General features: G+C 32.9%; 1 protein-coding gene across 2 annotated transcripts in view; it reads right to left on the bottom strand.

The window, feature by feature from the left end:
• Window positions 1-6,164, bottom strand: part of LOC129219360 (DNA damage-regulated autophagy modulator protein 1-like) — a 50,888-nt gene extending 44,724 nt beyond the window's left edge. For both annotated transcript variants that reach the window (XM_054853733.1, XM_054853734.1), the window contains exons 1-2: window positions 6,042-6,164; window positions 2,735-2,857 (exon numbers count right to left, since the gene is read on the bottom strand). In XM_054853733.1, the coding sequence (XP_054709708.1) occupies window positions 2,735-2,853 (119 nt within the window). In that variant the 5' untranslated portion in view covers window positions 2,854-2,857; window positions 6,042-6,164. The remainder of the gene's footprint in view (window positions 1-2,734; window positions 2,858-6,041) is intronic.
• Window positions 6,165-12,053: the final 5,889 nt, after the last annotated feature.

Below are 12,053 nucleotides of genomic sequence, written 5' to 3'. Positions count from 1 at the left end.
ACGTTAAAACTCCCTAAAAGCACACGAACTTCGTAGAATTAGTACGGAAAATTAATGAGGTTATTCATTGTTTTTTTTTTTTTTTTTGTTTTTGTTTTTGAAAGGGGCGGTGCGTAAATGAGTGTCTTGTCTCTTGTGGTGTTAATGTTTCAATAAACTGCTTAAAACTTACACTGTATATTCAAATATGTCAAACACTATAGATCAGAAGCAGTTATAGTTAATACAATAAATAATCCATGCCAAAAGGCATCATCTCTTTTATTGTAACTAGCGGCATGCAGGGCCGCGCCGTCCCTATGTGCAAGGTCGTGCGGCACACGACGGCGCCAGAGTCAAAAAGGCGACAAGCTCTACAAATCAAAAATGCTCCAAATGAGTGAAGAAAATCTCCAACCAAAAAAATAAAAAATGAACTTTTCATTATATCTAATAGCGATGGTGAAGTTACACTGCTCATTAGAGCAAGCGATCCTAATCGCTGCCTTCCTAAAAAGAAAAATATTGCCTTGTTGTGTCCAAACATGCTATTCAAAAGCGCAATCTTTTACTCTGAAAACACATGATACTAATATATGCATATATGAGCATTTTTCTGCATATGTGGAGCCGTGAATGCTATTTCGGTATGTTTATAATTTCACAAGGTTGAGCATACGAAGCGCTAGAAATTTGCTATTCCCCATTTTGGTTCTTGGAGTGAATATGTTGTATTGTAATTTATGCACCTCCAGAATGCTGAGTTGAATGTTTTTCAAAAATATTCTTTATTATTGAAATGGGAAAAAAAAAAAAAAAAAAAAAAAAAAAAAAAACGCGTCTTAGGAAAACGAAGTGATTTTGATGAGAAAAAAAGTAATGATGTTGGGGAAAAACTTAAGTTTCTTTCAAAAAGAAATCTTTAAATTGCGAATTTTCAGTAGTTACAGCTAATTATTCAGCTACTTTGCCCTTCGTCCTATTTCTTTTCTTTTTTCCTTATTATTTTTCTTTTTTCTCGTTCGTTTAAAAGTAAAATTGGTTTCAAAATGCTACTCCCTCCGATTTTCTCCCTCTCCCGCCACGCCGCCATAAGTATTACGGAGCATCTCAAATTTCGTTTCCGGATTTTCAATTTCGCAAAATTTCCAGGGAAAGTCCTCGAATACCAAACAACATCGCTTGAAACTGCGTTCGAAAGTCATCTGAAATTGCGTTTTTGGAGCTTCAATTTCGAAAGATTGCCCGCCCTACTGTTACCAAATATGGTCTTACAATCGCGTTTTTAAGTCTTCAATTTTAGAAAACATTCGGGCAAGTGCCTCCGAACCGCCTTCCTGTAATATCATTAAAATTTAGGTTTTTAAAACATGACTTAAATAAAATTTAAGTGAAATAGCCTCTAAGCTTCTTCTTTTAATATCATAGAATATTGCTTAAGTTTTTACTGCTTTAAATTTTTAAAAAAATTCCAGGGGGGAGCTCCAAAATTTCCTTCCCGTAAAAATCTTCAAAGTTGTCTACAATTGCGTTTTTGGAAGTTCAATTTCAAAAAATTGGAGGGGAAAGAAGAAATTTATTTCTATCTGTTTTACAAAAAAAAAAAAAAAAAAAAAAACCGGGTAGAATCCCATAGTTTCATTTTTTATTCTAACGTCAATAAATATGGCCTATAATCGCGTTTTAAGGCTTAAATTTCTACAAATTTCCGCGGAGCCCCTTGTGCCGTTTTTATCCGTAACAACACCAAAGATCGTCTAAAATTGCGTTATTAAAACTACAGTTTCAAAATTTAAAAATATATATATTTTTTTTTTTTTCAATGTGCCCCCTAAAACTATATTCTAGTTGCGCCACTGCTCCTGTTGTCATGTTTTGACAGGCATAACTGTTTTATTAATCATTTATCACTTAGAGATTAGATAGATACTCACAGTGGTGTTAACTTTGATATTTCAAACATTTTTCTTTTTCCAAAATGCATTATTAGCATATCAGATGAGCTGCTGAACTCTAAATAATTTCGAGATATGAAGTAAAAACATACACCATATTCTAAAATTAAATATTCACACAGTATTTTTTAAACAAGGTAAATGCCAAACTTTTTTTTATCATTATATATTTGTTTACAAAACCTCTTTCCAGTTGTTAGCTATATTTTCCCCAAACGCCAGAGCATAAAAGCGCTCAAAAGACATTTGCACGACGGCGCCGATCAGGCTTGGCGCGGCCCTGGCGGCATGTCCAAAGCATTGAGAAGAGATAAAATGGAGGGAGTGAAGACTTTCATTCATGAAACCAAGACCCCAAGTCATGTGATAGATTTTAAAGGAAAGCATAGGAAGAAGTCAGGTTTCTTCCGCTTGTTTCGCGCAACACGTGCCGACGATTCATCGCATTTGAGTCACGTGACTTGGAGTCTTTGGGTCATCTTTTGCTAAGCCAATGATTGCACTTGCTCCTCCATTTTAATTCCTGCTCTAAGGTCTAAAGGCATGTCTGCTCAATGGCTGTAACTCGACATCGAAAATTTAAAGAAAAAAACAACAGTACAATGTGTGCTATTAATTTGAAATTGAAACCTAGCATCAGACATTACACTTGTAAATGATAAAAATCTGTAAAGTTCTTTCTTGATTTGATTTTTTAACTTTTATTGCTTTTTGTGTCCACGATCATGAGCAAAGCTTGTAATACTTGATAATGTATCATTTCTGCATAAATATTATTTACAAAGTTGCATATTAAATACCTGATGAAAGGAAGCGGTGGGTTATAACTCGTTTTCCAAATATTTATGATGTAAGGAGTGACAATTCCAAGAACTTGAAGCCATAAAGTCAATAGCAATAACGTGTCACAGAATATCATACTCCTGTAACAAAATATATATATATATATATATATATATATATACATACACAATTTGCAACATTATGCGTATATTTTAACTTGTTATATTGATTTTCATGCATGTACAGGGTGGGGCCTGGAATTTCCTTTTTTGAAAATGAAACTAAAAATTTTACATAACTAAAAATTCTTTATTGAATCGTTTTCTTGTCACACATTATGGGAGATTATGCTTTACACTGTTTTGAAAACAATATCTTGTAAATGTTGCCCTCCATTTTCAATAGACTGATTCAGTAGAACTCGGAAATGTTGGTCAACTCTTTGGAGCATGTCGACCGGTATATTGGTAGTTTCGGCTCGGATGCGGTTCTTCAGATCCTCCAGGATTCGTGGACGATCGTTCTAAACCCGCAACTTCAGATAACCCCACAGAAAATAGCCACATGAGGCTAAATCAGGCGAGCGTACAGGCCAGTTTAAGTCCCCGTTCCGATCGAGCGGTTGTTAAAAAAATACGCCTCCTCAGTAAAAGTTCGTTGCTGTCTCGACGACCAAAGCATGATGGCAACTGAATGCATGATGTAACAAAACTTCCCATTCAGATTTTTCCGTTGAGCCTTTCCCTATCACTCTGTGAAGCTCCACACTTTTTGCGTGCCAAATTCAAAAAAATTAAGTTCCCACGCCCCACCCTGTACTACGTTACACATTCGCTACTTAAAAAGTGAAATATTTTTCAATCTACATTTCAAATGTGCGCAACAAACTAAACGTAATTTGAATCCTCAGTGGAGATTCCAGTGCAGAACTGTCTCTTTACGTAGGCAGTACCCTATGACAAACAAGCCATAAAACATCCATTCCCAAATTCGTAATATACTCGTATTAAATCTTATTTGGCTCTTCGACATTAAATTTAGGGATAGCAAAATTGAGGGAGTGAGAAAGAGACACTTCACAGAAAGAGATGCGAAAAACCTACTTTTTGAGCTACTGGAATGAGCCCAAGAATTTTCGTGAATAAACCCAGGACCTGGGGGAACATTATAAATTTTTGAAGTAACTCCTTGTTTTCCATGTTGGTCCTGGGCTTAAAACACGATCATATAAGATTTTTCAGATTATATTGTAAAAAAAATCTATGTTCTCAGTATAGAAGGAGCTATTTAAAATTCAAATCAAATAAAAACTCAAAAATATGCTCGTTGAACATGTTTTTTTTTCTTTGAAAGAAATTCAAATTATTTGATGATATCCAAAAATAGCTATGTAATCAACTCTTGCTGACGTGATAAGTATTATGTATGATATGACTTATTTCATTGCTACTATTAACGCGTGATAAGTATACAAACAAAGCGTTTAAATGTTTCATTGCAGATTAATAGTGTTCTTAATAGTATTAAACATTCAAATCAAGCAGTTAAATATTTAATGGTGCACTAATGAAAAATAGTCAGTTAAAGGTAACTATACTGTATGTTTGACCTAATGTTTTTGGAAAAAAAGTTATTAAATTTGCATTTACAACAGTAAAAAGCATTAAAATTTTAAAATCGTGTAGGATAAAGATTAAAATATATCAACTAAAAAAAAGTTTCTTTCTTTAAATTACTTGAAAATTCGCGGGAAATTTTAAAATTTCCTTCTTGAAAATCCCGATTTATTCCCGGGAACTAATCCATTTTTTTCCTTTTGCAACACTACATGTAATCAATGAAGGTTCTTAGCTTGTGGGAGAGAAAAAAACATAATATATCTCTACATAGTCTACTATACACATTCAGTTAAAGTATACTGTTAAATGTACAGGTGAAAAGATACTCACAGCGACTTTGCCGCCAATGTTTCAACAATCTCCAGTTTCCCCTACTTGAAAGTTAGATCGATTAGTTATGGACAAACTTGAAGAATTTAAATGAGATTTTGATCAGTAGACGTATTTTAACTCCTTATTACCTTCTTTGCATTTTGTCATTGAAGTAACAAAACTTATAAAACGCCTAAGCAAATGTAGTACGATTCATTTAAAGGTAATGTGCTTATTTAAATATAATTCAGTAGCAAAAGTAATCAATTATTAATAAAAAAAGAGTAATGAAAGAGATGAATTAAAACAATTGAGTGGTGCAATCAGAGAGTTCAGTCGATTAGAGAGATTGGTAGGGAGTAATTTCCCCCTGGCTTTGAGAAACTAATCATACATGTATGTCGGCGTAGTCTTTTTTCTGTTTGTTTGTTTGTTTGACCTAGGGTGTACAATGAGTTTAAACCTTTGCCCTCTCCCCCCCCCTCTCCCAGCTGAAAATTTTGAAATGATGGCAAGTACGAGCATTCAACATGTTCTCTGAAGTTCTTTTGTATCTTTTTGCTCAGAGTAATACTTTGAATTTTAAGATGAAGCATTTTTTTTCTCTGAAATTTTAAAACACTTATTGTTTTATACATATATAATTACCAATTTCAATCAATCAATGGAAAAATATCAGTGGAAACGATCAACGTACAAAATTATATCACGAAATAAGCTTCTAAGAGGCTATCTGAAATCTATTCATTCATGTTTCCACAAATGTAATATTTCAAACATTAACAAACCGCTCGATTTTTTTTTTTTATGATCTAACATTTTAAAAAGTACTTTCAGTTAAAGGTAATCTATTATCCAGTACCAAACAATCAATTGCAATATCAAGAAATAATATTAATTGAAAAAATAAATTGAATATTACAGGATAAGAACTTAAGTTTTTTTCTCCGGAATTCGCTATTTTATTTTTCTATTGAAATTATGTTTAAACTATTAATGTACATATAGATATAAAAGAAAACGAAATCCTCAAGTTGGATATTTAAAGTGATTAGTCCTTACGATACTGGTCGAGTGCATACTCGTGTGGTACTTTTATCTACATAATTGCACTAACTTCACTCGCTGAGTTTCTATTATTCGTAAATTAAACGATACTAAGCGGTAAGATAATCTAATGATTTGAAAAATATTTCATTTTTTAAATGGAAACAATATAAACTATCGAAAAGAATTTTTGAAGAATATCATACTACATTGCAAAGTAAACAATTTGAAGCAAAGACGTGCTGATAGCTAAGAGAACAGGTATTTCATAGTTATTTAAGTTTATTTAATAGCAATTTGTACGTTTAAAAACTAATAAATATCATTTTTTTTTAAGTGGACTTACTTTGAGTGAATCAGCTATGGTCATACTTAACTTGAAATCAAAGTTTTCGTGTAAGCTTCTGTGTGATGCTTAAACTAAAATGCCGCTAGTGAAAGCCATGTACAATTGTTCACGAAAATAGAGAAGGACATTTTATAGTGGGATACTTTTGTCTGCAAACAGGGTCGAAAAACATCACGACTTACAATTTATAGGTCATTGTTGTTTTCAAATGTATTACTAGCGCTTCGCTATTAGGAGAAAAGTGTTGATTCATACAAATTCAAAGAAATCTGTACTGAATTCAAGGTCTTCTGTGTTGATATAATGTGAATAGTAAAGAAATATAACAAGTGTAAAAAAATGATTAAACCATTGTTAAAAAGTTAGAGAAATGTTCGATTTATGCTGAATATTTTTTTTTTTTTTTTGTTTTAAGTGCTTAAGTTGATGGCACTCTCATGTTTGATTTTGCTTATTGAACAATCGGTCTTTCGTTGTTGGGTTCAAGACTTTTAATTCAAAGACTTTTATATTCTACTCACTGAAAAAAAACGAGCTGATGTGTGCCTCACATGACTTCCTTTTACTCCAATTTAATGTCATTTTCCCATTATTGATAATACTAATGTGATTCAATAGTTTACTCTCTAAATATCACCAACAGTGGCCAAATTAAAATCAGATTTAAAAAAAAAATCGCCAAATTTGTCGCCAAGCTGGCGACAAAACTTGGCTACCAAAAGACTGCGATATATCGCCAAGTGTCTGCCAAATTGTAACACCACTTGAGTTTACATCGAAATAAACAATGATTTCCCCCAAAAAAGGAGCAAAAGATCCTCTTAGAAACATCCGAATGCAACCAAAAGGGGAAGTACACAACTAGACCCCATTAGGAGTCTACGTACCAAATTTCAACTTTCTAGGACATACTGTTCTTGAGTTAGGCGACATACATACCCATATCCGCACATACATACATACGTACATACAGACGTCACGAGAAAACTTGTCGATTTTTGAGTGAAATTTTTTTCGCGAATACAATACTTCCTATTTTGTAAAAGGAAGTAAAAATACTAGCACGTCTATACATATACTAAATGCAGAAATGTAGCTCGAGATTTAGGTGCTTATAGCCAAATAAACGCTCGAAGCCGAAAGGCGCCAGTTCCTGCGATGCCCAAGCTCCCACTCCTGCAATATTTGAAAATAATTGGTATCCAATGAAAGCCACACACACACACACAAAGAAAAAAGAGAGAGAAAGAATGAAAATGAGAATTCTCTTTTCCAATTCCACCACCAAAATGAGTTATACCTTTCATGGGATTTTTTTACTTGCACTTATTTAATGTTGTAGAAAAAAAAAAAAAGATTGGACTTGAATTGAGGACTTATAGAAAGTTTAATAAATGCCATAACATTGATATTAAGACATGATTCCATAAAGTGAATGCCATTTTTCAATGCCACTTTGTAAGCTTTGTTTCCATCTGCAAATTGATCCACAGTTGTTAATCTTGCTGATTTTCAATTTGGCAGCAAAACGACTTCTAAAATCTTACATTTCATCTCGGCATTGGCTACTAATTTTAGCAAAATAAACTTATGTACCTTTTTTTTCCCTTTTTCTTTTTCTTTTTTTTTGCCCCTTTTTTTTGGTGGAGTATTATTTTATTCCAGTCAGATTTTAATGTTCTTTCTGTCGTTTTATGCAAAGTATACGTATTAAATGGTGCTTTTGACTGTTAAGTTTTGATTTGAGCCTTTCAAAATGATAATAAATAAAATTTTAGCCTTTTGTTTTGTTCAGTCAGTTTTAGCTGACATAGACATCCACTCTAACTTCATCTATTTTGTTATAGGGGTTTCTTTTATTTTTTTATTTCTTTTATTCTCCTTTTTTTCTAAAATATCTGTCTAGTTTTGGAGTGCGCGTATATATTTGGGTAATTGTCATCGAAAACGTGTGCTACTCTTGCCCGATTCATTTGACGATTCTGCAAACAAGTTGATTGTTCTATCCACTTTCGTTTTGACTTTTAATTTTTAATATTTTAGAGATCAATGTTGCAATAATATTGTAACGTATAACTTACTCATATTTTATATTTCACTATCAAGCTTTTATGCTAAAGAGAGCACAAGACAATCAATTATTTGCAAACTAAAAAATTTTATTTTCTTCAATTTTCGACTACGTAACTAACCTTAAATTTATTTTGTTGTTATTCCATTAACAATTTAAAGCATTTTGCTTTCAAGTATGCCCTTATTAAATCTATTAAGCTGTGGAATTTTCATTTGTTGTTATCAGAGGTTGCAGAGATTTCAAATAACTATATCCAAGCGTTAGAGTAGTTCGTATCATGTAAAATTAAAATAAAAACCAAACATTTGCAGATTAAATACGTTCAGAATGTTAATTGCTCGGTATCAAAAAATTTTCAGTTTTCTCTCTAAAAATTAATTTTTATTGGAAACGACTCTTATTCGACTTTTTTCCTTGTAAAACTTCTTTCTTAATGCCTCTATTAATGATTATGTGAATGACTATCAAATTAATTTCATTTAAATCATTTTTTAAATGTTGCTTTTCCCTAAAAAGCATCAATCTAAACCTTAATAAATAAGGTTAAGTAAACATGTGGGTCCCTTGCAATATTCCATTACCTCACGAAGTCTTGATTTGCAGAGCAGATGTTTCGGGATACAAATAAACGAAGCAAGTTTAAGAGATTTAGAAAACACATTAAATATTTGTGAGAAAGTTTCTCACACGCTAAGAGTCGTTTATGACGAGGTTTTTATATGAATTATGAATGATGTTATGTGATCGGAAATAGATTGCGTAGAATTACTTTGGAGAAAATTCTCCTTCATATTTTAGAGCATATGCAGTTCTGATGTTTAAGTAAAAGGGGGGTGTCTGTTTTTTTAAAGCAATTTTGTAACATTACATTTAGATACTCGAAAATATTTAAGGTATTAAGTTCAAAAATGAAGGGAAAAAATGTTTTGACCATTTTAAACTCAACTTCAGTTTCTGTTTTGGTTTCGAACGGTTGTTTGGCGAACAAAAACAGTTACTGTTGTAATTGTTCTAGATAAGGTGTTTTTTCCTCATCAATTGATGTGATTTTGTTTTAAAAACAAGTTCATTTTCGTTCTCGGCCTTACAGTTTCTTTCTCTCTCTCTCTGATTGTCACTGTTTTCACATTAAAAAAAACTGCATTTGTAAATGCTTATCTAGATGAGATGGTTATGGTTATAATAGCTTTAAAGAAATGTTGCCGGTTAGACACTAGTAATGCCAAATTTCTAGTCCATTTACGACGCAACAGAACGCTTGTAGTTATAGTAACAAGATGGTTAATTGTACTCTCCTGGTTTATTGGATATTAAATTGCGATGATTATTTTTTTTAACTTTTTTTTAAAAGTAGTTATTGTTAAAATTTACCATTAGGAGTGGGAAAGAAGCAAGATCCGACAAATCCCGGATAGATTCGGGTTTTTTTTTTTTTCAGTTCCCAACTTGGGGGACTGAAAAACAAAAAACCTGAGCGAGTAGTTTTTCCAGATCAAGAATCTTTCATACACCATGTTGTACAGAATTTTCCTGCAAACTGTAACAAATAACTTGTCTGGCTTCTAGTTTAGTTTTCCTCTGACTCCGCAGAATTTACCGTTTTCGTTGGTCCCTTTATATAAGTATATTTTCTCCTCGGTGTCATCTTACTTAGCTAAAACAAATTGAGAAATAAGCAAAAAAGTGCATCTGAAATTTTCAAAGCTCCATCGTCAAGCGCAGTAGGTAAGGAAAAATGATATTTTGACCCAGTTAACGAAAGGAAGGAGATAATAAGAGAGGGATTCAGACTCCTGGGTCATAATGTTATTTCTACTCAATGTATCTGAAAGGATTAAAACGGAAAAGAGGCACGCATGTAGGATTTCTGCAGTCAGCGTAATTAAGATTAAAAAAATCTGACCTTTTGTAGTAATTGGTAAGTCGATACGCTACATTATTCTACATTGATAGCCTTTATTGCATTACTCTTATATTGCTTTAAACATACAAAAACCTTTCAAAAATATAAACTTCAGAAAACAATTAATTAAAAATATCATCTTCTTTGACCTGTGCGGGGATTTCTTAAACTCAAAATTTTCAATTTAAAATTGTATCTAAATGGTAAAATTACATGCTTGAACAGTGAATGTAAATCATATGAAATTACAAATATGTTTTAAAAAATATACCGCAAGAAAAGTAAAATGGCGCAATATAATAAAGAATGCAAATAAAGATGATGAAAAGAGAATTAAATTTTTTAAGCAGTCGTGTCGAAGTTTGCGAAGCAAACGAACCTCTTCATTAGTACAGGGCTCCAACAGGATATAGGTCCAAAGCAACTCAAGTTGAAAGCCTTTTTTTTTTGTACTTTTTAACTACGCTGTGACGTTTTACTTCATATTTTAGCAAAGAAATGTTCGACTTGCTTTTGATAAAAACACTCGCTGCGCTGCCTGGTCAACCTCGAAAATAAAAGCAGTGTAACGTGAAGAAGCACGCATGTACAACAATCAGGCTTAAGTGAATGAAAAAAAAAAAGATGAAGTGTCCAGTCAACGTGTAGAAAAGAGCTCTTTTATAACTTTAAATTGAAAATTTGACCTATTTGGATTTTATAACATTCCAAGAACTTTCTATGTGAATTCCTGAGCATCAAAGGATCTCTGTGCCAAATTTGACAAAGATCCAAAGTAATTGGATTTGTATATGGAACATACACACACACACCCACATACATCCATTTCTATAGGATAAGCATAGCCCAAATTATAAGAGTGAGCTAAAAGTTTTTTTCAATAAATTACTTTATTTCTTTAGTTAGAAAACTTTAGAAACCTGCCGTTCAAGGTACAGAACATCATGTTCCATCGTTTTTTTTTTTTTTTTTTTTTTTTTTTTGGTAAGCCATTTTTCAGTTAGTTTTTCGATTATACGGTAATTACAACATTTTGTCACAGTTTCATGATAGTGATTATAACCATCATTAAAATGAAAATTATGATAACTTTTTTGCTGCAAGCAACGTTGGAGTACTTCACCTTTATCAGGACATATGTTTCACGTGCATTCTCCACTGCAAGACCTAACTACTCTCCACTATGACCTAAGTCGAACTCATAAAGCAAAAAAATTATCCAATTACACTATAAAAACAAACCAGATACGTTCCTGGAAAATAATGGGCAGCTGATGTGTCCAATTTCTGCAAGTAGTGTATCTTGCAAAAAACAAATGTTTTCCGCTAAAATTCAGTAGCCTTCCTGAAATTATCAAGGAATATTTCTGAAGAATTCAGTAATCTCCCCGGTTAAATGCTTTTCGTGTATCTAGAACCTTCAGAGAAAACTAAAGTAGGTTTAATATAATAGCTTGGTACCTTCCTGCTTTGCCAAGAAAGCTCCAAAAGCATTCCTGCAAACATGGCCAAAGCTAAGACAGAGTTGCGCGCAAGTACCACAAATATAATTCGCCTGCAATTCCTGTAAAGCTACGGAATCCAGAGACATTAATCGACAGAGAGAAAAAGAGAGAGAGAGAGATGAGAAGGAAAAGCCCGGCAGTAGCCCACCATCCAGCAGTCTGTGAAAACCTCAAAAATAGTCTGTAAGATAAAATGAGTTTTGATTAATCTAAATGAGTTCCGATACAAGCGTAAAAGTAAGATGCTAAAAAAAAAATAGAAATTCAATCTACCTGTGGATTATATCCCCCCCCCCAGAAAAAAAAGATACAAGCAGGAGTGTGCACATAAATTTTTGGCTCGTCACATAGGACTTTTATAGGCGCCTCTCCATATTGTTTACCCCTATGTCTCTACATGTATTTCAACCTCATTTTAAAAATCTTGGGGCCTCTTCATGCTCTGGCTCGTGCCAACAGGTACCCCCCCACCCCCCGTGCACAACCATGTGTCCAAATCCTAGTCCTTGAAGTTTAAAATTATTTTG

Source organism: Uloborus diversus, chromosome 3 (assembly GCF_026930045.1).
Source record: "Uloborus diversus isolate 005 chromosome 3, Udiv.v.3.1, whole genome shotgun sequence".
NCBI classification, from domain to species: Eukaryota; Metazoa; Arthropoda; class Arachnida; order Araneae; family Uloboridae; genus Uloborus; species Uloborus diversus.
Note: the sequence above shows the minus strand (reverse complement) of the source record. Positions and strands in the feature narration are given on the sequence as shown.